General features: G+C 40.1%; 1 protein-coding gene across 2 annotated transcripts in view; it reads right to left on the bottom strand.

The window, feature by feature from the left end:
• Positions 1-4,109: 4,109 nt before the first annotated feature.
• RASGRF2 (Ras protein specific guanine nucleotide releasing factor 2) overlaps positions 4,110-25,515 on the bottom strand; it is a 164,501-nt gene continuing 143,095 nt past the window's right edge. For both annotated transcript variants that reach the window (XM_084832076.1, XM_084832077.1), the window contains exons 19-27: positions 21,884-21,996; positions 20,576-20,636; positions 14,313-14,416; positions 13,337-13,421; positions 12,575-12,772; positions 8,658-8,737; positions 6,406-6,523; positions 5,390-5,458; positions 4,110-4,202 (exon numbers count right to left, since the gene is read on the bottom strand). In XM_084832076.1, the coding sequence (XP_084688202.1) occupies positions 4,110-4,202; positions 5,390-5,458; positions 6,406-6,523; positions 8,658-8,737; positions 12,575-12,772; positions 13,337-13,421; positions 14,313-14,416; positions 20,576-20,636; positions 21,884-21,996 (921 nt within the window). The remainder of the gene's footprint in view (positions 4,203-5,389; positions 5,459-6,405; positions 6,524-8,657; positions 8,738-12,574; positions 12,773-13,336; positions 13,422-14,312; positions 14,417-20,575; positions 20,637-21,883; positions 21,997-25,515) is intronic.

Raw genomic sequence — 25,515 nt, 5'->3', positions numbered from 1 at the left:
ACGGAGCCCCCAAAAGTACAAAGCGGATATTGTAAAATGTAATATAAGAAAATGAAGATAAATAATAATCAACCACTGTCCACCATGAATAATGCCCATGAAAGGCTTATTATGTTGTATAGGTGTTTGTGGAGGTGGGAGGGTGACTCTGGAACAGAAAGGAAACAACAAGGGCATGTAAAAAGGGCATGTAAAAATGCCTGTAACATTAGTGTACCTTTCTTAAATAACTGACATATGGTGTTGTTTTTTTAGATTGTGAACACACTGAGAATATGTAGTAAATTAATAGTTTGGTCCAAATAATCCATGCTTCTGTTTCTCATGCATCAGGATGCAGCCAGCTTTACTTGTTCGACGTTCATGAAAAGAACAAGCAGTTTGAACAAAAATAATAAATAAGCATCTATAAATAACATTGTTCATGTTAACATCTATCACATTCATTAACCAGAAGTACTTAAACATGCCTTAGGAAGCTTCTACTTGTTTTGTTTTTTTTAATTTACTGAGAATTTTCCAAGACTTCTTTGATGTTAAGGCATGCATTTATTTATAGAAATAGGCCCTTAGTAGGTAGAAATTATGAAACTTACTTTTGCACAGATAATTTATAAATGTTAGCATTTACAGTTAGACAAAAATTGAATTTATTTTTCAGCGCTTGTATGGGCTGGCAATATATATTTAAAGTGCAAAGCAAGACAAAAACTAGAAGCCAGGCAGATCCATTTTCCATTGTTGGGGTTTAGCAGCTTAGTGAATGTAAGAAATATCAGCTCAAATATGCCTAGGTAGTAATCCTTTTTTAAACAGCTATCTTCCTGAGAGGTTTTAAGGGAGGTAAATAATGCTATTTAGCCCTATTTTGTCAACTGGCTGATAATCATTGGAAAAGTAAGGACACTTTTCCTGCCTAGTTATTCAACAGTGCTAATATCTGCATTGTTTTTACAATATGTTTATGTTCACTTTCCATACTACTTCAGGAGAAGGCTACTTTTCTTCAAAACCATAGGAAGTACCATATATACGTATCTTAAAATACAAAATGACCTAATCTGGGATCACACAGAAAAAAGCTATTACTAATGATCACATGTCAAAGTATTTCTTTCTGTTCCACTGATTTTAATGACAAATATTTAAGCACATTCTTCCCATAGAATTCAGTAGGACTTATCTTTGCAGGGATTATATCCCATATTTTTGTTTCTTAGGAAGCCAGTATGGGAGCAGGGGAGGGTTTGTTTGTTTTTTGCTGCCATTGTAGATTGTGTAAAATGAACAGAAGTATGTTTGCATTTATCCAGCAAGTGGACAAATTAAAATTTATTCTTCATTTCTAAAAAAAATCCTTCTAGCCTTCCTGACATCCAGAATTTAAATGCAAAATAAGTAGTAATTCCTACAAAATCATGGCTGCAATCTAAGACGCCACAGAACTGCAGTGTGTGCATGGAACTCCAGGCAAGCAAGGGTTTTCAAAGTCTTCAGTGAATTCACACTCATTAAAAAATAAAAATTATGCAGTTCCAGCTCATGTGCACAAAAGAACAACTGCATACATATAGGCTGCAGGATTAGAGACCTTGGGCTGATTCAGATAACGTATTTGAAATGACACTTGAGTCATGTAAATTGGTCACGTGCATTATGATAGTGATGTACAAAATTATGCATTGTGTGGAAAAAGTGGATAGGGAGACATTTTCTCCCTTTTTCATAATACTAGAACCTGGGGTCACCCTATGAAGCTAACTGCTCAGATTCAGGACAGATAAGGACAGATTCAGGAGAGCCAGTGTGGTGTAGTGGCAAGAGTGTTGGACTAGGAGCTGGGAGATCCGGGTTCTAGTCCCCACTCGGCCATGGAAGCTCACTGGGTGACTTTAGGCCAGTCACAGACTCTCAGCCCAACCCACCTCACAGGGTTGTTGTGGTGAGGATAAAATGTAGAGGAGGAGGATAATGTAAGCCGCCTTGGGTTCCTTGCAAGAGGAAAAAAGGCGGGGTATAAATGCAATAAATAAATAAAGGAAGGAAGGAAGGAAGGAAGGAAGGAAGGAAGGAAGTATTTCTTCACACAGCACATAGTCAAACTATGGAATTTAGTGCAAGATGCTGTGATGGTCATTAATTTGGATCGCTTTAAAAGGGGATTGGACAAATTCCTGGAGGAGAAGCCTATAGCTACTAGTCCTGATGGCTATATGCTACTCCAAGTATCAGAGACTTGGGGTAGCATATAGTATACGCATGTACTTCAGCTGCTGGGGAATATGGCCAGGAGGGCGCTGTTGCACTCATGTCATCCTTGTGGGTTTTCCATGGGCAGCTGGTTGGCTACTGTGAACAAAATGCTGGACTAGATTCGCCTTAGTCTCATCCAGCATGGCTCATATGTTCTTAGTTTAGCGCACTGTTATGTGAGGCCCAATGGTACTTGAGTACACATCACAGTGCAATGGGTAGTGGTCATGATGTGTAGTAGTTATGCATGAGCATGATTTATCTGACAGATTGACAAGCTCTAAACATTCAAAACCAGCTCTAAAGGGCATGAGAATTTAACAGGAATTCAAACTCACATATGACAAATTCATACTATTACTCTGACTAATTCCTTATAGGCAGTCAAAGGCTTTGATGCCATGGAGGGACAAGTTTTACACAAATGGTTTCAGTGGAAGGGGAAGCTCAGTGCTCACACTGGGATATTTTATTGGAATTGCTTTCCAAAGTGAATGGAGAATGCCTACTCATCAACTAAGGTGTTCTGCATGTGCACAGGAACACATATGACACTCTGAACTGGGGCATATATTTTTAACAAATGTTATAGGAATAACTCAAGTATTGCCAAAACAAAATGTAAAATATCAAAGGAATTTGGGCTTTTCTGTACAAGACTGTTAATCAGCTACATCTACTTTCGGTTTTGTTAAAGAATTGAGATCTGAGCACTACACAAAGAGCATTTCCTTTCCTGCTTTTCTGCTACATAACCTCTAGGTGGCACTGTAGTATAGTGAGATAGCGCAAATACACAAATGGAAACAGTATTTTCTTTCACTTTCAGAAATAATACCCCATTTTCCCTGTTCTAATAAAACTTGCCAAAAGTGCTGTTTGAAAACAGAAGGGAAACTAGAGGGTCACAACATTGTCTAAAAAACCTGTAAACAACCATGAGTGGGCAATGATAAGTGCACAATAAATGCCTCATGTAGAAAAGCTATCATCTACTATAGGGTCACCTTTTTCCACAAAACCTAAGTCCCACCAAAGCTTATATATCCAGCAACCATGCAGGACAGTTTTAATTAATTTGCATCCTAGATCACCTCATCATATTTATAGAAAAGGAAAAGTGTATTTACAATATTAAGCTAATTTTTAATACATCACACCTATGTCCCTCAGCTTTCTGACAATTTTGGAAAAAGTGTGTGTGTGTGTATGTGTGTGTGTGTGTATATATATATATATATATATATATATATAAAATTTACGAAACATTTTCAATTAAAATGAATGCTTTAGACGGCAAATGCAGTTGTCTCAATGATGCTAAATATTATAAGGTTGTCTCTACAGATATTATTCTTAAAAGCCTATTGTTTAGAATAGATGTGATAAAATGCAAATTGGATCAAAATATGTAGATTCTTGCATACTCATGTGGGTCATGAGCTGTATCTAAGTAAGGATAGGCAAAGCTTCTCTCTCTACAATGGCATTTACTCATGTATTGAAGTCTAGTGGACTATGGTACCTATACTTCCTTTCGCCCCCCTTATTGCCTGGTTCACTATGTTTATTACAGCCATTTTGTCTGTTCTTCATTAGCTCCCAGTCTCTCTTCCATGAAATGTTATCTTTGCAAAGCAATAACCATTGAACCCGTGTCTCTGGCATTTTGTCTTTCACTTCCAACAGCTGCTTCTCTGTGCCTGAAAAGAAATCTCTGTGAGGCTCTGTGTCCCTTAATGGAAAAGGGAACTTGAATTCTCAGCTTTCCCCCCTTGCATTCTGTAGGGGCATGCCATGCATAATTTTTCCATTACACTAAAGTTCTCTGTAGATTAAAGGGCAAGACTGATTTCTCAGGCAGGCAGTCTCGGTTCAATTTTTAGGGATAGTTCATACAAAGTATCTTCATCTATGATGAGACTCTTGTCAAGTAAGTACTGCGTGACCTGGAAGAACAACAGGAGGAAACAGTTGTTATGTAACACTAGAAAGACCATATAAATCCTTGAGCTGAAGTGCAATGTCTTTCTAAATGAAACATTTCAACTCTCTTTCTTGTAAGTAAGAGAGCTGAGAGAAGGGTGTTTATTTTGAAAAGGCATAAGTGTGCTTTATCAATGCAGAGGTGTGAAAATATGATGTCAGATGACTCTTAGCCCTACCCAGAGATACTGGCATCGATTCTGGGAACTTTTGCATGCAAAGCATGTGCTTTACTACTGTCCTACAGCTCCTCCCCTCGATAACAGACAAGGAAGGATTCCTTGGGTATCTCTACATTAGCAAAAAAAAAACCCCACACACAAAAAATGCATCCTTACCAGGGCCTTCTGCTTTCAGTTTCTTTGCAGGATTAGGAGGTGCTCCTTTACACGGCAGACACATGGTTTCAATCCAGGGAGCACCTCCCTCCCTCCCTGGAATGTGTGCAAAGGAGCAGGGGAGTCTTGTTTTCATCACTTAACTTGTGCTATACGATTTCCTTGCAACCCCCAGGAAAACTATGACTTACTTTTGAGTAGACGTAAGACCGCTGCAAATCTGCAACTCACAGCACACTTACTTGGAAGTAAGCCCCACTGAACTTAATGGGGTGCTCTGAATCAACAGAGAACGTGGATTCTGAGCTTGGTGGGGTGGTGGATCAGATCTGTCTCTATTGCAGGGAGGCATTTTACCCTCCTCTCTCTCCGACTGAGAAATGTGCTCAAGCATTTACATGGCAGACACATGGTTTGAGCAAGTTCATAGCACTATGCTGGCATTTCACACTGCCAATATCCTGCGTTTTTAAAAAGTATTCCAGCTTATCTCCAATCTTTCTGAAAGTGGGATAAACGGGAAAAGGTGTGGGAGACATCCTGGAGGTTGATGTAAAGGACCCGCAAACTTCTGTGAGTGACCAATCACAAGTGTCAATAAATTGCTCATGTAGAGACACCCCTTGTCTGCTATTCAGGGAAAACAAATGATATTTGTTATTTATTTGTTGAATTTAACAAAATTTGGTTGAATGCCGAATTTAACTTTGACTCACAAACTTAGTCCTGTCTCATTAATGGAAAATGTGATACGGCATTTACTATCACACCACCGAAACTTGATATTGCTACAAAAGGAGAGATGGAAGTACCTTTTGTTGATGTTCTATGCGATAGGAAGTCTGTTGGAACTGGCGTATCTCTCTGATAATGTGTGATATCTGTTGAAGAAACAAATAAGAATAAGATTATCTTGTTTTATTTTATTCATATTGGCTTGGATCTAACTTTCCCTCTGTGTATGGAACAGTGTTTATTTATTTATTGCATTTCTATACTGTCTAATAGCCATAGCTCTCTGTTCACAAAATGGAGCTTTCCTGCCTTCTCCTTTCTTTTGCAGCTATTTGCACCCTCCAAAAATCTGTTCCTGGGAGCTGGGGGATCCTGGGAATGGTGTTGGATAAGTTGGAGGGGTCTGCAGATGGAGGGGCAGTCAGTGGTGATCACACACACACACACCCTTTTGTGAACAGAGGAGTAACGTAGGATCCAAACCACTAACTGCACTAGATCTAAAGATGAAATGAACTCATCCTAGAACAAATACTTTTTTAAGGGCCTAGACAGCAACAATTTTCCGATTCGCAATTTAGACTCAGCCTTACTTGGGCCATATTGCCATTTTCCCCTTTACACTACTGTATTTTCTATCTCATTAGGTGTCACAAAAGACAGCAAGAAAAATGGATTCAATACTTCCCCAAAACTAGCCTCTGCTCAAATTCAATTAGAGTTATTTTCAGGTAAGCGTGTACAGGATTGCAGCCATTTTTGCTTTCTAGAAAATAAACATGCTCCTCACAAGTGGCTAATGCTGTTTAAGCAAGTATGATATTTGGGTTGGTGCATTGTCTACATTTCATTATTTGTAAAATAGCTGAGTTAGCGGCTCATCTCCAACTTTCTTTTGTACAAACAGAAAGTGTGTACATATAATAACTGGAGTACTGATACTCCAAAATCTGCCAGCAGGTGGTGATAGAACATTGACCCTGGATACAATTGCTTCCTAATTCCTTCTAATAATAAACCTTGAGATGCAATCATATACAGCTAATAATAAATTCTTGCAAAAAACAAACAAACAACCTGCAGAAAGAATTACCATTCGCATTTTAGAAAAGTTGACAAGGCCTTCTTCAGTAAAGTTTGGTGTTCCTTCTTCAATAAATGCCAGGTCTGTCAAGTACATCCCAAGATATGGCACTGAAGGGGGATTACAACTGCATGACAAGAAACATTAACTTTTACTGTTGTGTGATATATGTGGGCTATTTTATCTTTTGCACTACAAACTCCTGACCCTTTTAAATAACATGCAGACTAATGCTATACATGTTTACTTGGAAGCAAGTTCCACTGTGTCTAATGGGATTTACTCCCTGATATGGTGGCATAGGACTACAGTCTTAGAAAACTTTGTACTTATTAAGCTTGAATTCATGTAAGCAAGCATAGCTGAATTGTCATTACTTTCATAAGTAACAGATCTGACATGCTGTCTTAAATGGCTGACTTTAAATTTTATTTATTAATTTAATTTATATTCCAATTTATTTATTTAATTTATTTATTAATTTAATTTCTGCCCAAAATGGCTTTTCAAGGTTAACAGTAATAAAATATAGGTTAAAAAGAAAATATGAATTAAAGCATAACCTAAAAACAGATCCATAAAAACACAATTTAAAACACAACTATAAAAGCATAAAACCAATTAAAAATCCCTTCAACAACAGAGCAGCTTACATGCCAGAGGCCTGCTTAAATAAAACATCTTTGCCTGCCAGAAAACAGAGAGGGGGCCAACCTAGCCTCTCTTGGCAGAGAGTTCCAGAGGCTGGGAGCAGACACCAAGAGGGTCCTCTCTTGCATGCCCACCAGACAAGTCTCTGATAAATAATTGCAGGGAAGCAGTGAGTGTGTGTGTCTATGCAGGAGAAGAAAAGTGCACCTCCTATGTCTACAGAGCCTGTCCAGAAAGTGTAGTGGGCATAATTCGGAAGTGGCTTTCTGCTTGTGGAACTCTGTCCTAATCCGCTACACCCCATTATTATAGGCCTTCAAGCAGGCCCTGAAGGCTTACCTTTTCACCTTGGCTTATAACTGAGCTAGTTTATTGGGTGCCATTGTGTTGCTAGCTGGGTTTTATTGTTAAAATTCCGATATTTTATTCTTATTATTGTTTATCATTATCTTCTTGTGTTTTATGGTTTTAATTTTGTATACAGCCTTGGGAGTATTTTCCCTAAAAGGCAGCCTGTAAATCTTTTAAATAATAAAATAAATAAAATAAAAAACCGGCCAGATGGGTGATTAATAAATTTAATAAATAAATAAAAATAAAATAACAGAAACAGAACAGAACTGATCGAAATGGCTTGGTCCATGCTCACTGTAATGCCATGTGATCACAGAGTAAGTCAGTTTGGACTTTAATCTTTGTGGGCAGTATGCAACTGTGTCATTCTATTAGTGTAAATGATCTTGTGCTAGTGGAAACTAGGTTCCGAACTATGTGCAAGAGGAGAATCCAACTAAAATTATGTTTGCACAAGCAGGGTTGCACAAGTGACTGCACAAGCAGTTGTGCATTACATTTGCGCAATCCGTTGCGCATAACTCTTGTGCAACCGGTTGCGCATTCCACTTGCGCAACCCTTGTGAAACAGGTTCAATATACCCCTTGTGCATCCCGTTGTGCAACTATTTGCACAACGGGATGCATAAGCATAATGGGCAATTGCTTAAGCAAGAAAAAGATTAGGTGGAGCTCCGCTAGTGCTATTTGAGTTTGCAAAATGATACTGCTGGATACTGCCCTGTATATCTAAGAAGTACATTAGCACTTGCACAATTGGCCAGGCATTTCTATGCACAGCATCCACTCATTTTAGTGCAATACAAACTCCCATTAAAAGGAACTAAGGTTGCATAGCAGCAGTACTTGGTAGAGATTGTACGCAAAACCTCCACCGTAGAATGATAATTCTGTAGAAGCAACTCTGAACTCTCCTTGAGTATACAAATCTCAAATACCACACAGAGTGGACAGTTTTTAAATATGAAGGTGGCCACACATTTATTGGAAAAGTTTATCAGTTTTAGCAGGAAGCATTATGTACAGAATAATAGTTTAGTATGTCTTGGCATTTCAACAGAGACACTATAAAGATGTATACAGGATAATGACTGTAGTGTTCATTCAATAATGCATTGGGACTGAACTCCATGAAAATTGCATTGAAGAGATGATTTCATAATAGTACAATATTATTTCCGTTATAGAAGCTAAGTGAAGATTTCTCTTCAGAACTATCCAATATTCACAGCAAAATGTAATAAACTGAGACATACTTCTTGAGCGTTTCTCTGAGATTTTTAAATCTTCCCTCAGATGATATGGTCTTCTGAAGTTTATCCATGAGAGCTTTAGTCTACAAAGAGAACAAATTAGAGTCACTCCTCCTAGTGAAATGGAGTACAGTACTAATCAGATCCAGAAAGCACTTCTTAAACACAAGTTGGCTTCAAATAAATGTGTTGTACTATAGGCAAGAATGAGACTAGACAAACTTTAGTTAAACGTAGACTAGACAGTCTTTAGTTAAACGTAGCCCAACTAAAATAAGATGCTGGCCAGGGGGAAAGCATTTACCCATGCAAATATTCTACGCAGCTGCCAATTTGTTTAAATGTGTGTACCACATGCAAAACCCCATACAAGCACATGATTGCTATCTTTGGCCTGTCCATAAGTGCCACAGGTGTGATAATGCTCCATTGGAACATATACATAAGTAAGCACATTGTTCATGGCTAGAATAATATTTAAAGTGGTCCTGTTAGGTTATAGTGAAGTACCCAGCACACATGCTTAATGTTAACCAAGAGAGTTCAAAAATCATAAGGCTAAATATACTACTATTCAGCATTTCCTGTTTAATGGTGCAGAAAAGGGCCCCTTATGCACTGAAGCTCTCTCAGGTCTCCCACACGCATCTGGATGCCCTGCCAAATGAGGAGATGCAGATGGTTACTAGACAGGGAACTGGAGAAATAAAGGCCTTGGGAGACTGGGGGTTGTGAGGGAGAATTTGTAGGGGTGGGGAAGGGATAAGCATCCCCTCCAACCTGCCAATTCTCTCCTGGAAATACCCCACTCCACCCTTGCATTATCACAATTAACCAGCAAACACTTGTTCGAGAAATGTGTAGTTCTGCTCTGCATCAAGGTTTGAACTTGAGTCCATGTTCAACATGTCCACCATTTTATCCATTATACCACACTGGCACAGGTTGAAAGGCAATGAGAATTGTCTTGCGGCAACTGTAGCTCATTTAAAATATTTTAATACCCTACTTCTGGTGAAAATTTTGCTCTTACAGATGAAAGTACTTTCATCTGCTCTTTGAGTAGGCTGTGGACATTTTTGCATTTCTGAATTAATTTTATTTATTTAAAATATTTCTTGGCTGCCTTTCAGGGCAAGAGCCTCCCAAGGCGGTGTATGACAATGATAAAAATACATGATAAAAACCAATGCATTAATACAACAATAAAAACAGTAGAAACAGCAACAGCACCAAATACTCTAAAAAAACAACACTGGCATAAAATAAAATTTAAAACAGAAAACTGCAGCTACAACCCGGTCCAATAAAACATAATCTGGAGAAGGCCAGAGTACAGTATTAGGGTTTCATGTCCTTCTTAAAAGCCTGCAATGATGGGGTATGGTGGACCTCTGATGGCAACTTATTCCAGAGGTGTGGGGCCACTGCAGAAAAGGCCCTCTCTCATGTGGTTGCCCACCTAACTGCTCTCACAGGTGGGCAAATGAGAAGGGCCTCTGTTGCTGATCTTAAAGTGTGGGCAGACTGATATGGGTGAAGGTGGCCCTTCAAGTAATTTGGTCTCAAACCATTTAAGGCTTTAACAGTCAAAACCAGCACTTTGAACTGGGCTTGGAAACACACCGGTAACCAATGCAGCTAGCACAGTATAGGCATTATATGATCTAATCGCCTTGCCCCCCACCAACACTCAGGCGGCCGTATTTTGCACCAGCTGAAGTTTCTGGACCATCTCCAAAGGCAGTCCAATGTATAGTGCATTACAGTAGTCCAGCATGGATAACTGAGGCAAGGTCCGTCCTCTCCAGATAGGGCCGCAGCTGGCGTACCAGCCTAAGCTGGTAAAACACACTCCTGGATACCGCAGCTACGTGGGCTTCCCCAGTTAGTACAGAGTCCAGGAGGACTCCCAGACTATGCAATTGGTCTTTCAGGGGGAGTGCAACAGCAGGAACAGATAAAAGTAGATGAAGTGTGTGTGTGTGTGTGAGAGAGAGAGAGAGAGAGAGAGATTGGGGAGGGCATCCTCAACCTGATGCCCTCCAGATGTGTTGGATGACCACTCCCATAATCCCCAGCCAGCACACCAGCTATGCTGGGTGGAGCTGAAGGGAGATGTAGTCCAACATTTCTGCAGGGTATCAGATTAGGAAAGGCTGGAATAGAGAATACTGAGCTAGATGGACAAATAGTCTGATCTGGTATTATGGAGCTCTCTTTGTTCCTATAGCACTAAGAGGGTATGGATTAGGGATGCTATATGGCAGCCTTCCCCAGCCTGGTGCCTTCTAGGTGTTTTGGACTTCAGCTCCCATCAGCCCCATCCAGCATGGCCAATGGTCAGGAATACTGGGGGTTGAAAAGAACATCTTGAGAGAACCACCTTTGGGAAGCCTGCTATATGGGATATGGGGCAGGGGAGGAGTGTTCTGAAGAGTTGGAAAGGGAAAAGGAGACCTTTTTCCTTTCGTTTCTCCTGAAACATCCCTACATGGTACAGGCAGGAGCGGTTATTTAACCTCACAATACACATACCCCCAAACCTGTAGTCCTCCCACTCCACTCCAGGGTACATTTTATTTTATGTTTTAGTGTTGCTGCTTTAATTATTTATATTATATGTTTTTATTGTTCTATGATTTTGTTTGTAAACTGCCTTGGGAGGGGGGTTATGTGGCATTTAAAAAGTAATGTAAATAACACATAAAGCAAGCAAGCAAGCAAACTGTTTGGGGCTTGAGCAGGCCAATTCCTCCTCCTTCTCTCCATCCCCACCTCCAGTTTTCATTCCTTTTTCTCTTCAGCTGCCACATTAACATTTCACATTTACTAGAAGTTGCAAGTTCTTGTCAGGCTGTTTTGAAGTTTTTTAAAGCATTATTTTTCTTTTAATTTACAAATGTGTATGTTTCCGACTAACTGGAGAGTTCCATGAATATGTAGAAATCTTATTTTTGGGTGGGCCTATTTTGCTTCACAATGTCAAACCACCTGACCTTGCATTCAGAAGGAATGTTGTATACCTGAGTTCTTACTGTTTGCTAGAATTACCTGCCCATCTACCTTAACTCCTTGCCTTTTGGGGGTATTTGTTAATTTGCTCTGTCTTTTCCTGACTGAAAACTATGCTGAATATTTGCTGGTGTTTGGTAAGTAGATGTTCTGGCAAGTCGAGAGGCTCAGGGGGAAGTTGTCCACACCACAGCATTCAATGACTGTTCTGGGTCACACTAAGCAAGGCAGTAGTCAACGCAGGACCTTGGAGAGTGCATTGCATGAAGTACGACTGGAGAGTTCTCTCTTAAGGAGATGTTGTTCCAGCAAAGGCCTTAAGAAGGCTGGCAGTCTTTCAGTGGCTGTACCACTGCTGGATACTGACTGAGGTTCTTAAAGGGCCACTGTCAGTTTCTACAGTCTCATGCTCCTATGTGGCTGAAGGACTGGAGAAGCTGCGGAAGAGTCATCCTCAGAGTCAGATGATAAGACAGCAATATCCTCTGTCCGGGATGGTATAGAAGGGGGTGCTGAGGGCTCACCCTGAAGTGGGGTTACCTGTGACCCATCTGAATCTGAGTCCTCCTCAGGGTAATGCAGAGCCTCAGAACCAGGGTCATGACAGCAGACTCCTGAAGTAATAAAGCAGGTGAACTATTAAATGTGTGTCATTTTTAACAAAAAAGAAATGGACGCCAGGGAGAGAAGGAAAAAGTGTCCTCCCTTGAATGTATCACATAATGCTCCAAGTTGCCTCATGATAAGTCTGGTCTGGTTCTTGATGTTTAAAATGTGGACTTTCTCCTGATGCAGTTGCATCATCCTGAACTATGGAAAGCTACCAAATATTTCTAGTAAGAACATATCTCACTCATTTAGATAAGCAATTTTGTGAAATGTGTCAATAAATACAGATTACTTACCTGTCTGGAAACTTTAGCCCATGTTTTTTTCAGTCTGTAGATTGCACTTCTGTTCAAGGCTGATGTGATTTCAAGCACACCATTGTAGTTGTGCAGACATCGGCAGATGTCTGCCACTGCTACCCATTTCTCAATCGCATTAGCACGTGAGCCAACATCAGTATAATTCATAATTTGGGAGGCAACAAGGTTGCTCATCTAGGTCAAAGAAGTAGTCCTTAAAATGTTTGCATTTACAAGAGAGAGTTAAACAGCATAAATGAAATGAAAGATGACAGTCTTTTAGCAAGCAAGGCTAAGAAAACATACATTTCAAAAATGGCTAAAGGAAATAGGAAAAGAGCAAGTGAATTATGGGACAGATGGTAAAAGCAGAATATCCACCAGGTAATGTTGCTGTTGGCAATGGCTCTCAGTTGTGTCCTAAGGACAAGAACTAAGGGGCTTAGCTTCTAAGCTTAGAAACTTCTGATTTCTAAGCAGAAATCAATAAACTAAATGATATGAAACAGAAACTGTATTGTTTTAGTTTGTCTTTATTAAATAAAGGCATAACTTAATTTCTTCTGCCACTGCTTGCAGATTTCAACAAATTTCCAGAGGTTCCAAATTTTTAAACTGCTGCTACCACCAAATAGCTGACTAGCTGTTCAGGAAAATGTAATGCTCTGGGTTTATGGTAAGTCATGAAAACGATGACACATTTTTAATCCAGAGTTCTTGTATGCTTTGAAAGTATTCCCTGTTTTTATGACAACTTACATCATTAAAGTGTTGGCTGGTTTTCATAATATAAGGTGTCCTTTCATTTTTATCCAATTTCATCCAACCCTGCCCAAGGAACTCTCTGGAAAATGAGAAAGAAGAGAACAAAAGAAGAAACAGAAAATTCAGACTAAAATATTATTTATTTCCATTTCATTTGTTTTGGAGACTGCCTCCCAGCTCTGGAAGAGAGGCCTAACCCCCATGCTAGCTGTCCTAGCCCGCCCTTTTACATAGATTCAGCACACAGTGGAGTCTTTCCTGTTTGAAAGGAATGAACTGGTTATATACCCCAAAGCCTTTTCCAATAACTTTATTAAAGCTGTGGCCAACTTTAATAACTCAGTGTCCAGCTCTTCTTTGGTAGGCCTTCTTCAAAGAACTCTTTGAAACAGGAAAACTTAGAAGGCAAGTTGCAAGTCTCCTTTAGAGCCCCAATGATACATTCTAGTCCCATTAGTCTAATAAAAGAGATTATACCTATGAAAATTGTGTGAGTAGTAGAGTTTTCATGTATCTTGTTTGTATCCACCATCCCCAAATAAGCAGAGAACTCCTACTAAGGTAGTATCACCCTCTGTTCAAAAGGAGGTATATATGCATTATATGCTCAGCCTTTACTGGCCTTGTTCTCAATTGTACAGACTTCCTGAACTGACAGCAAGCAGGGAACATTCTTGTCAGATGTTCTTTGGAGCTGTAATATATACAGATATGTTGGCCTCTTCAGGAAATGAACTGCATCCTGCTCACAAAGAACTGTAACAGAACTGGTGTGCACTCAGCACTTTGATGTTAGTCTTTCATAGTCTGTTTATGCTATCATAGATCTTAAGCAGTACAAACACAGCTCTAACTATTATGCATTCAAGTTCTTTTCATAGGCCTGTCACTAGTGTGAATCACTGCATCATCCAAAACTTGACTTCCAAAATATTTTCACTTTGATAATAATTATTGGAAAATCACTTACTCATAGGGTATGCTTCTGAAAACAATGTGATCTAAGAGAGTTATTTGTTCAGCAAGCTCCATGGCCGATAAAGTTTCAAAGCACTCTGGTTTTGGGCACTCTAACTGTAAGCAAAGAAGCACACAATGGATAAAAACGGCAATTTCAGTTGTTCTAGTTTGTTTCATACCATGTTAGATTAATGACTTTTCTGTCAATTTTGCTGCCCAGTTCCTATCATTTGTAGAAGAAGAATGAGTAAGAGAAAAATAACGTAACAAGGGGAAGAGGAATAGTCACTTCAGACACAATTCAACCAACGTTAAGAACTTTAAAAAATATTTGTATTCGTTTTGAAAAAAAACAAAAAAAACAGAATAATTCATTTAACAATAATGTAACCCATTTAACAACCTTCTTAATCACAACTCCATGGGGATATAGTGAGTTCATTAGTGCAACTGATCCATTTGTACATTTTATGAGTAGCCAGCCATGCTTCAATATGTCTCTTTATAGTTCCTTAAATAACAGCCATTTGTCAATGTCAGCCTAACAGGTCCTTCCACAAATGTCTCTGTGTTTCTGGTGGTTGGACTCTCTCTTTGCGTTGTATCATATAAATTATATACTTAGGTCATATTTCACAGAAGTTGCCTTTACACTGACAGTTTGTAGAGGCTCTGACTATCTTAGTTAATTTTTCACTAAGTGTAATCATTCATGGCCTGTTTTTCCACTGATTAAGTCTTTGATTGTTCTTCCACTTTGCAGCAATCTCCATTCTAGTTGCCACCCAAAAGAATATCAGTACATCTTTATATATGTGTTTTATTGTTGCTTTCATAGATTGACAGTCCTAATATCAGTGACAGATCAATGCGTTGTCCTGCTATTTTGCTTACTTCTTCAACTACCTCCCTCATTCATAACATTATAAGATCACACATGTGTAGGTATGTACCAGTGGCATTACAATTTCTTCAACATGTTTCGGGGTGGGGGGAGGGTAGGTTTGTAGATGTAACTAATCTTTTGATGTGTCAGATATCACCTATATAAGGTTTGTGGTATTTCTCTAAGGTTGGGTGAGATAGATTTCATTGGGGCTTTCAACCCCAATTGTGCAATGGGCATTCCACAAATAAAATATTTGCATCCTGAGACATTTCTCTCCTTTTTGGCTCAAAATATGTTTCTAAGTTCAGTACCCCCATATGTTTCTAAGTTCAGTACCTTACTCTGCTTGTATATCATACTACTGTTAAGTCTTCATCTATTGTTTATATGTATACATTTTGTGACTGTTTGTTGCCAAGTTGCCAAGTCAAGTACTTGTTGAACTGATTTCAACAGAAATAAAAAGCTTATTTCATACATAAAATTCATTTGAAAACACATCTTCCTTGGTGATTGTTTTTGCCCAAGTTGACAAACTTCTCCAGTACTTTCCATCAGTCAATAAACTGTTCTTTCCCTTGCAAAATGTTAACATCCTTGCAGTTTCTAAAATGTTTGCTTATTATGAGAAAAGTAAAGCTTCTTACAGTGCTGCAATATTTTTGCTGGAAGTATATGATTAGAAATAACATCCACTTGTAGTTCTGAACACTGATCATACAAATATCCTTTAAAACATATCAGCATTAAACAAATTCAAAAGACCTTACGATAGCCAAAATTGGATTCCAAATTTCAACAAGAGAGTTAAGCTAATGCCCATATAACTAACTTGATTGCACCCTTTGTCTGGATATTAGCTTGTGTGTCTGGAGCACTGTGTTTTAGCGCAGGGCTCCCCAACCTTTTTGGATGTGTGGGCACATTTGGGAATTTGAGAAACTGCTGTGGGTACCACTACAAAATAGCTGCTATGGAGGATGTGGCTGGTCACATAATGGCTGCTGGGAAGAGAGAGAAAGAAGCCAGCTAGGGACAGGGAAGAGAGAAGAATAGCAAGGAAAGGGGCTGCAAGGGGAGAAATAGTAAGGCTATGTAAAATTGCTAGAAAGTTATATTTTCATATATATAGGCATTTCATATGTATTCATTGCTAGGAATATATTCAAATCCATGTGCGTATATTGAAAAGGGGGGATTAAACAAACTTTGCAGGTGCCCATGGGCGTCACGTTGGGGACCCCTTTGCAGGCACAACTGGAGGGCCCTGCAGGTGCCATGTTGGAGACCCCTGTTTCAGTGGCTTTTGTAAATAAAATGGTTTCTGCAGGACCCTGACATTTGTCTTCTTCTTTCTATGCTTTTCCATCTGTAAAATGAGATTAATATGCTTTCTGATACAGAATGGAGACTGTATGAATAGTCCCACTTGTGTTGGGACTGTGTGGTCCGTATTCTTTATGGTGCTTAGAGCATTTTCCGTGTTTTCAATGGCTACCAGTAAATCACAAGTGAGGCCTACAACAAAATGTTACAAGGTATCCTTGCCTCCTCTGAGGTTGATCGGTTCTATGAAGACCTACAACACTTTCTAGAACTAACACCAAAAAAGATGTCCTCTTCATCATAGGGGATTGGAATGCTAAAGTAGGAAGTCAAGAAATAACTGAGATAACAGGCAAGCATGGCCTTGGTGGACAAAATGAAGCAGGACAAAGGCTAATAGAGTTTTGCCAAGAGAACATGCTGATCATAGCAAACATTCTTTTCCAACAGCACAAGAGGCGACTCTACACATGGACATCACCAGATGGTCAATATCAAAATCAGATTGATTATGTCCTTTGCAGCCAAAGATGGAGAAGCTCTATACAGTCAGTAAAAAGAAGACCTGGAGCTGAGTGTGGCTCAGATCATGAACTTCTTATTGCAAAATTTTGGCTTAAATTGAAGAACGTAGAGAAAACCACTAAACCATTCTGGTATGACCTAAATCATATCTCTTATGAATATACAGTGGAGGTGAGGAATATATTTAAGGGATTAGACCTGATAGACAGAGTGCCTTAGGAACTATGGACGGAGGTGTGTAACATTGTTCAGGAGGCAGCAACTAAATCCATCCCAAAGAAAAAGGAATGCAAGAAAGCAAAGTGGCTGCCTGTGTGATGAGGCTTTACAAGTAGCTGAGGAAAGAAGGGAAGTGAGAAGCAAGGGAGAAAGGGGAAGATATACCCAACTGAATGCAGATTTCCAGAGAATGGAAAGGAGAGACAAGAAGGTCTTCTTAAATGAACAATGCAAAGAAATCAAGGAAAACAATAGAATGGGAAAGACCAAAGATCTCTTCAAGAAAATCAGAGATATCAAAGGAACATTTTGTGCAAAGATGGGCATGATAAAGGACAAAGAAGGCAGGGACCTCAGAGGAGCAGATGAGATTAAGAAGAGGTGGAAAGAATACACAAAGAACTATACAGGAAAGATCTTAATGTCCCTGATAGCCATGATAGTGCAGACATCCTAGAGAGCCATGAACTTGAGCCGGACATCCTCGAGAGTGAAGTCAAGTGGACCTTAGGAAGCATTACTAACAACAAAGCTAGCGGAGATGACAGTATTCCAGCCGAGCTATTTAAAATCCTAAAAGATGATGCTGTTAAAGTGCTGCATTCAATATGCCAACACATTTGGAACACTCAACAGTGGCCACAAGACTGGAAAAGGTCAGTTTACATTCCACTTCCAAAGAAGGGCGACACCAAAGAGTGTTCAAACTACCGTACAATTGCGCTCATTTCACATGCCAGCAAGGTGATGCTCAAAATCCTACAAGCTAGGCTTCAGCAGTATGTGAACCGAGAACTACCGGAAGTACAAGCTGGGTTTTGAAGAGGCAGAGGAACTAGAGATCAAATCGCCAACTTTCGCTGGATCATGGAGAAAGCAAAAGAATTCCAGAAAAATGTCTATTTCTGCTTCATTGACTATGCTAAAGCCTTTGATTGTGTGGATCACAACAAACTGTGGAAAATTCTGAAAGAGATGGGAGTACCAGACCACCTTACCTGTCTCCTGAGAAACCTGTACGAGGGCCAAAGACGCAACAGTAAGAACCGGACATGGAACAACTGAGTGGTTCAAAATTGGGAAAGGAGTACAACAAGGCTGCATATTGTCGCCCTGCTTATTTAACTTATATGCAGAGTACATCATGAGAAATGCCGGGTTGGATGAATCACAGGTCGGAATTAAGATTGCCGGGAGAATTCTCAACAACCTCAGATATGCAGACAATACCACCCTAATGGCAGAAAGCAAAGAGGATCTAAAGAGCCTCTTGTTGAGGGTGAAAGTGGAGAGTGCAAAAGCTGGTCTAAAACTCAACGTTAAAAAAACTAAGATCATGGCATCTGACCCCATCACTTCCTGGCATATAGAAGGGGAAGAAATGGCAGCAGTGACAGATTTTATTTTCTTGGGCTCCAAGATCACCGCAGATGGTGACTGTAGCCATGAAATTAAAAGACGCTTGCTCCTTGGGAGGAAAGCTATGGCAAACCTAGACAGCATAGTAAGAAGCAGAGACATCACCTTGCCAACAAAGGTTCGTATAATCAAAGCTATGGTTTTCCCAGTAGTCATGTATGGCTGTGAGAGCTGGACTATAAGGAAGGCTGAGCACCGAAGAATTGATGCCTTCGAACTGTGGTGCTGGAGAAGACTCTTACGAGTCCCCTGGACTGCAAGGAGGTCAAATCAATCCATCCTAAAGGAAATCAACCCTGAGTGCTCATTGGAAGGACAAATACTGAAGTTGAAGCTCAAATATTTTGGCCACCTAATGCGAAGAGAAAAGTCACTGGAAAAGACCCTGATGCTGGGAAAGACTGAAGACAAAAGGAGAAGGGGACGGCAGAGTATGAGATGGCTAGATAGCATCACCGATGCAATGAATATGAACTTGAGCACACTCCGGGAGAGAGTGGAGGACAGGAAGGCCTGGCGTGCTATGGTCCATGGGGTCACGTAGGGTCGGACATGACTTAACAACTGAACAACAACAATCCTTGCCTCCTAACAGGAGTGTTCCTGCTCAGAATGCCAGCCAGCCATGCCCATCTCCAGCAGGCCATTACATCCCCCTTGTCCCAGTTTTCTGTCTTTGGTTTCTTTACCAACTGAGAGTCAGGAATAGGTGGCTACTGAACAAGCTCAGTCATAACAACATAAGAAGAGCCATGCTGGATCAGACCAAGGGTCCATCTAGTCCAGCACTCTGTTTACACAGTGGCTAACCAGCTGCCCATAGGAAACCCACATGCAGGATATGACTGCAACAGCACTGTCCCACCCAAGTTCCCAGCAACTGGTGTACATAGGCATACTGCCACTGATACTGGAGGTAGTATGCCTATACTACCTCACAAGGCTATCTTGGAGGTTGGTTGCCCCCTTACTTTTTTAAAGGTTTTTTGTACTTCTGCATATCCCAGGGTCCCTCCATCCCCAAGCATGCTGATACCTCCCTCTTGTTTCTTAGTGGCTCTATTTTGGCTACAATCCTGTCACCACTCACCACCTGAGTTCACTATTAGAAGGAGTGATAAAATATTCAGCTGAATAAAGATTTCAGTAAAAGGACTTGAATTATGCAGGGATGACCAAAGATGACCAAAGAGCCCACTTAATGTACAGATGCATAATGTGGGAAGATACCTTTAGCATCTAGGTTCCTAGGGTAGAATGGAAAAAGAAGAGCTTAATTGGTTAAATTATCTGTGCTGGGTTTTGAGCACCGAATAAAGTTGGGAGTTTGCTGTCACTGTTACATCAAGCACTTTACACCTTGATTGGCAAATACTGTAATTGCAAAGCTATCTACTTTCCTAGCATGAAGTCTTTCTGTGCTTCAAATTCAACTTCATTTGATACTTTCCCCATGTAAATAACTTCTCTGTGGTTTAAGGCAGCACACTGAGTCTTTTTTTCTAATATGCTTTTGCTTGCGCTTTCACTTGCAAATTGACACTGCAATTTCCAACAATTTGCATAATAAGATACCAGGAGTGACCATACACAAGGGGCCCATTGAGAGATATGCCCCATTCTAACTGACCTTTACTGCATATTCAAAAGAAATGCCCATATTTTGCATAGCCTACTACCAAGCCAGGGTTCATGTGCATACTTATCCTTTCACCTATTTCTAACAATTGTTGTTGAACAATTTGAACACAGAGTGATCAAATGCAAATATAAAAGAGACAGTAATTTACTACAAAGGCTGCAGTGAGCAACCAGCCGAACACCATTTCTAGTTATTTACCCTAATTTACATAAATATAAACAGATGTGACAAATGCTTATCTAGATGAACTCACCATCTGCATTATATCCTCTATTTTTAAGTGGGTGTCATCTTGATCCTCCTGAGAGAGTGCCCTATAAACAATTGGCAAAATATTTCATATACAAACCAATATCTCTGTAGCCAGAAACAATATTTCAGCAAAAAGGGCACTTCATCGAAACTCTGAGACAAAACTATGGCAAACTTTATCACTGCTGCTTTGAAATAATTTCTAACAGCACAACCCTATGCATGGGATGTTATAGGGCACTCAGAAATAAGTCCTATTGAGTTCAGTGGTAACTATATCTACTTACTCCTGGATAAGTAGATATAGAACTGCTTTTTCAGAACTAATAGTGTATTACCTGTAGTACTCTATCAAATACGTGCAGAAAAATTTCCACATTGATAGCCCTGGAAGACTGAAACCTCTGTTCCTAGGAACACTTAGATTTCGAACAAGCTAGAGAACCTGCATCATAATATGGAACTATTTACTGAACCACTCCTCAGTTTTCAGAGCTCACTGAGTAAAGTATACACAAAACTGCATAACAAAATAACACCGTCAGCAGAAGGTAAGGTGGATCCCGTTTAGACCTTTCCGGCAGTACAGTCCTGCTTGGAAGTACAGAAGTACACAAATCTAGTATGTCCCAAACTACATAACTTCGGGGTGGGGGATGGACATGGTAGAGGAGAGTATCTGCTTGGATCTTTCTACTGCCACACACAGTTGCTTTTCGCTGCTAATTGCTTAGCATACTGTAAGGAACTGTATCAGGTGAGCTACTGGGGATATTTAGCCTTCTCAAGCGCCTTGTACGTAACACGTTTAGAATTTCATTATCATTTCAGTCTGCAGCCAAATTCTGATAGGAGGGAGATCAAAAAGGTCCCAAATGGAGATAGGGGAGCAAATATGTGAGTATAATCTTGGTATGTGTCCCTTGCAAGAGGTTACAGAAGGAAGTGCTACTTAAAGGAATTAACAGCCCAATCCTATGCTTGGATTAAAACAAAAGAAGACAAAAAGTGGGAGTTGTAGGACTTTTTTCTGACTAAACATGCATAGGATTATGCCCTAAGTAAACAGAGGGTCAGTGGATATCATCTTGCATTTTGTTACAATCACCAAAAGCATTAGGAGAAAACTGATTTAATGTTTATCTCTTCAAGGAAATTGTTTAGCAGCAGCACATCATTATTACAAATGCAACTGCATTTCACTTTTTCGTGAGGCCTTGAAAATAAACACACTATGGCTAAAGTAAGACACTATTTCTTTCTATTTTTTGTTTCTCATAATACTATGAAACTAATTGAACCTCTTTACCTCAAGATGTTTGCTGTAGCTTTTCTTTCTTGTGGCAAAAGTTCAGGGTCTCTCAAAACTTCTTCTAGCAGATTTAGAACATTCATCTTCAGTTCATTGTTTAGCTCAAAATCCTACAAAAGAAAATGTTCCTGGATAAATTATTCACATTATATATTCTTTCTATTTGTGGGTTTCCTCCCTGCTTTTGTATTTTATGCTTTTGTTATTTTAACTATGACAAACATTTTAAACACATAGCCTAGGGCTCCTTCACATAGAGCTTTTATCCTGCTATTGAGATTGCTCATTCACAGGTAACCAAGTTCTGCAACATGGTTAGACTAACCATTCTCTAACCTCCCTCCCACCCACAGGAACTCACAGTCCTCCAGATGGGCATCCCAGCAGCTTTTGCACTGTCAGCCATTTTGGTGCTTGGTGGCTATTCCTTCTTTGGCCACTCTTGCCGCGGAGCGATATGGCAGCTATCAATTAACCACAGAGGCTGTTCAGGCATTACACTAAGCCATGGTAGAACCCACTAACCATCTTGCAGCAAGTGGTCAGTCAACATGGTTAGTCTGTGGTTAATAACCCACCATGGTTGGGACAGACACCTGTTCAGACATCACACTAAGCCAACATGGCTAGCTCAAAAATGCTAACCATCATGGCTTAGCATGATGACTGAACAGGGCCGACGTTTTAGGGCCAGTTCTTGTGTTACTGCAGCACTCTGGTTACCACTGTCACACAGGTCAATCCCATGCTACTTCAGTAATACTAGAATAGTAAGAGATCACATAAGAGGTGCTACTGACAGAGTAACACCCATGTGAGAAATAATTACATCATCTACCTTCCCAAATGTTCTACTGTCCCAAAGTCTCCAGAGTATAGGTGAATAGCAACTGCAGTGCTCCCATAACTTATAACTGCTCCTTCATTTCACTCTTTGTTAAAAGGGCATCTTTGTGAAATCACTACAGATCTGACTGCATGTGTATTTATCTGCAGTGCTTACAGTTTGATGACAGAACAACTGTCAAATAGTTGCTATTCACTTTAAGAACTTGGGATTAGGGATGGCGTGGGCACCTGTTTCGGTCTTCAAATCTGTTAGATCGCCAGCGCCTGCACCCACCAAGCTCTCCCCGCTGCTCGCCGGTCCCCCGACCACCTTCGGTAAGCAGCCCGCAACTTACACGGGCCCTTTAAAAAACATGGCGATTGGCAGCCTGTGCCCTTAGACTTATACGCAAAAAGCACTGTGAATCGCCCATATGCTCTAGATTCACAGTGCTATTTTGTGTATAAGTCTATGGGCACAGGCTGCCGAACGCCATGTTTTTTAAAAACATGGCGATCGGGACAGAGGCGGACAGGCCCGGGTAAGTTGCCGGCTGCTTACTGAGCATGGAGGGGGGCTTGAGTGCACCCCGGGGGGCCAGCAAGCAGGAGCAGGATCTCGTCGGGTGCCTGGATAACCTGGACGAGAGGGTGCTCATCCATCCCTGCTTGGGATAAGAGTGCTTTAGGCTGTATCCAATGTTAGTCTGACTTAAGTCCCATTTGTAAAGTGGTGATGATTGTAAGGTAGACCGCCCTACTCCTCTCAAGCTTGAGCAGTAGTTAAGGGTTAATAGCACAAGGCATTCCGTTTTAGTTAGGACTGTATTGTTTTATGACTGGGATCTGGCCAAAAAGATTGGCAACCTTGTGACACCTGGAAGGAGGGATGGTTGCGATATCTCCAGACTGATGGTGCCAGCCAGGCCTCTTATCTTGATCCAAGGCCATAAATTATCTTGGCCTGCCAAGGGGGTCGCTGCAGCTGAAGAGGTGTGAAAAATGGCATCTCCTCATCCCTTGGATGAAGAGGGGGAGACTAAATTGAAGTGAGGGATTTGAAAGGTATAAAGCTTAGAGAGAGTCCCCAGCACCTTTGTCTTCGGTTTTCTATCCAGTCTGATGGAAGGTGTTTGGTTGCTGGCTAGGTCTCAGAGACCCTACTTGGAGTAAGTAGATAGACTAGCTAGGTTTTATAGTTTTATCCTATTGGGTTTCCAAGCAAGGGATTGGTTCTTGAGTATTTTCTTTTGGTATTTCCCCTTATTACTCTTCCTATTCCCTTACCCTTAATTTGTAAATAAACTTCCTACTTCGGATATTTGTGCTGCTAATTTTTTTTGTTGGGTCAAGCACTAAATCCAGGGACTACTGGTTTACAAAACCTAGCTGTGAGTGCTAGGGCACCTGAGAGTCTCCCTCCAACTTTCAGGTGTAAGGAGACCGGAAGAGGTTGTGGTAGTGGGAAAACATGGAAAGTAAGGTCACAGTGTCCTGTCTATTTTTACACCATTTACTTCAGTGGATCTACTCTAAGTAGGACTAACACTGGATTCTCTTCAATTAATTTAGCTGAATCCAGGCCAATTCTGTAATTCATTTGTTCCTTATCTTACACCCCCCACAAACCCTTATTTTCAATTGAAGAAGCCATATTTCTGGCTGTTTCTCCCACTACATGGCTGCAAACGTGGGCTTACTATTAAGCGTACGCTCTCAACAGGAACCAGTAGCCAATCAAGCATACCTGTATAATAAATGTTTGCAGTACTGACACTTCAATTTTTTTAATACTGACTTAAGATGCTTTAATTGTGCAAATGTATGTGTGAGGATGGCCTCCGTGAAAGCAAAATCCAATTGATTCCAACAGAATGTGTTTACTAGCAAGGTCTAATTCACATAACCATTTTTAAAAACTGCTAAAGCCAATACAAATCAATTTCAATTGATTTTAGAATGCTAAACTAGCCTTGCAAAATGTTCGATTCATATTCAAAATAGTGACAAATTACTCAGTTCACCCAATTTTACCAATATTTTTTAGGGTGTAGTCAGTCACAATCTGACACATGATGAAGCATTAAGAAAACTAGGACTAGTTCATTTATTTTATTATTTATTTATTAAATTTCTTAATTGCCCATCTGGCCAGTCACCTGGCCACTCTGGGCAATGTACAACAGTACAACTTAAAACAGTAAAATTATACATTAAAACATTGTTTAAAAATACCCCAACCCACCCATAGTTCATCACAATGAAACCCACTAACATCAGCACATGTGCGTCAGACATCATAATCCAAAATATTTCATTGATTCCAATTGAGGTTGCTTCCAAGTAAGTATGGCTATGATTATTGTACTGACAGAAATATACAGAGTACAGATCCAAATTTACGTAACTGCATGACATTATCTAGCAATACTTAATTTGCATTTGGCACACTACTTAAAAGAACAGCTCTTCCTTTGTAGCTTTAAAGAAGTCTTTTTTGCTGAATTCTAAAAAAAAGTTATATACTGCTTTTCAAAAAGTACATTAAAGCAATGTAAACATAAGTAATTAAAACAACAAAATCAGTAAACCAGTCTATGGCCACATTCAGATGATCAGAGGGGGAAAAGAAGCCACCACAGCTTCTTTTCCCTGCCCTTGTGTGACCGCCATTTGCATAATTATCTGCAACGCTGCATGTGTTGCTGTGTCATCCGAATCCGGCGCAGTGTACGGCACAGTGGATTCTTACACACCCTACAACCCATGGTTTGTAGTAGCGGTTTTGGGGTGGATAAGAT

The sequence above is a fragment of the Heloderma suspectum genome, chromosome 2 (assembly GCF_057233095.1).
Source record: "Heloderma suspectum isolate Gila_16-S chromosome 2, 16-S_ref, whole genome shotgun sequence".
NCBI classification, from domain to species: domain Eukaryota; kingdom Metazoa; phylum Chordata; class Lepidosauria; order Squamata; family Helodermatidae; genus Heloderma; species Heloderma suspectum.
The sequence above is the reverse complement of the archived record's forward strand: the minus strand, read 5'-3'. Positions and strand labels throughout refer to the sequence as shown.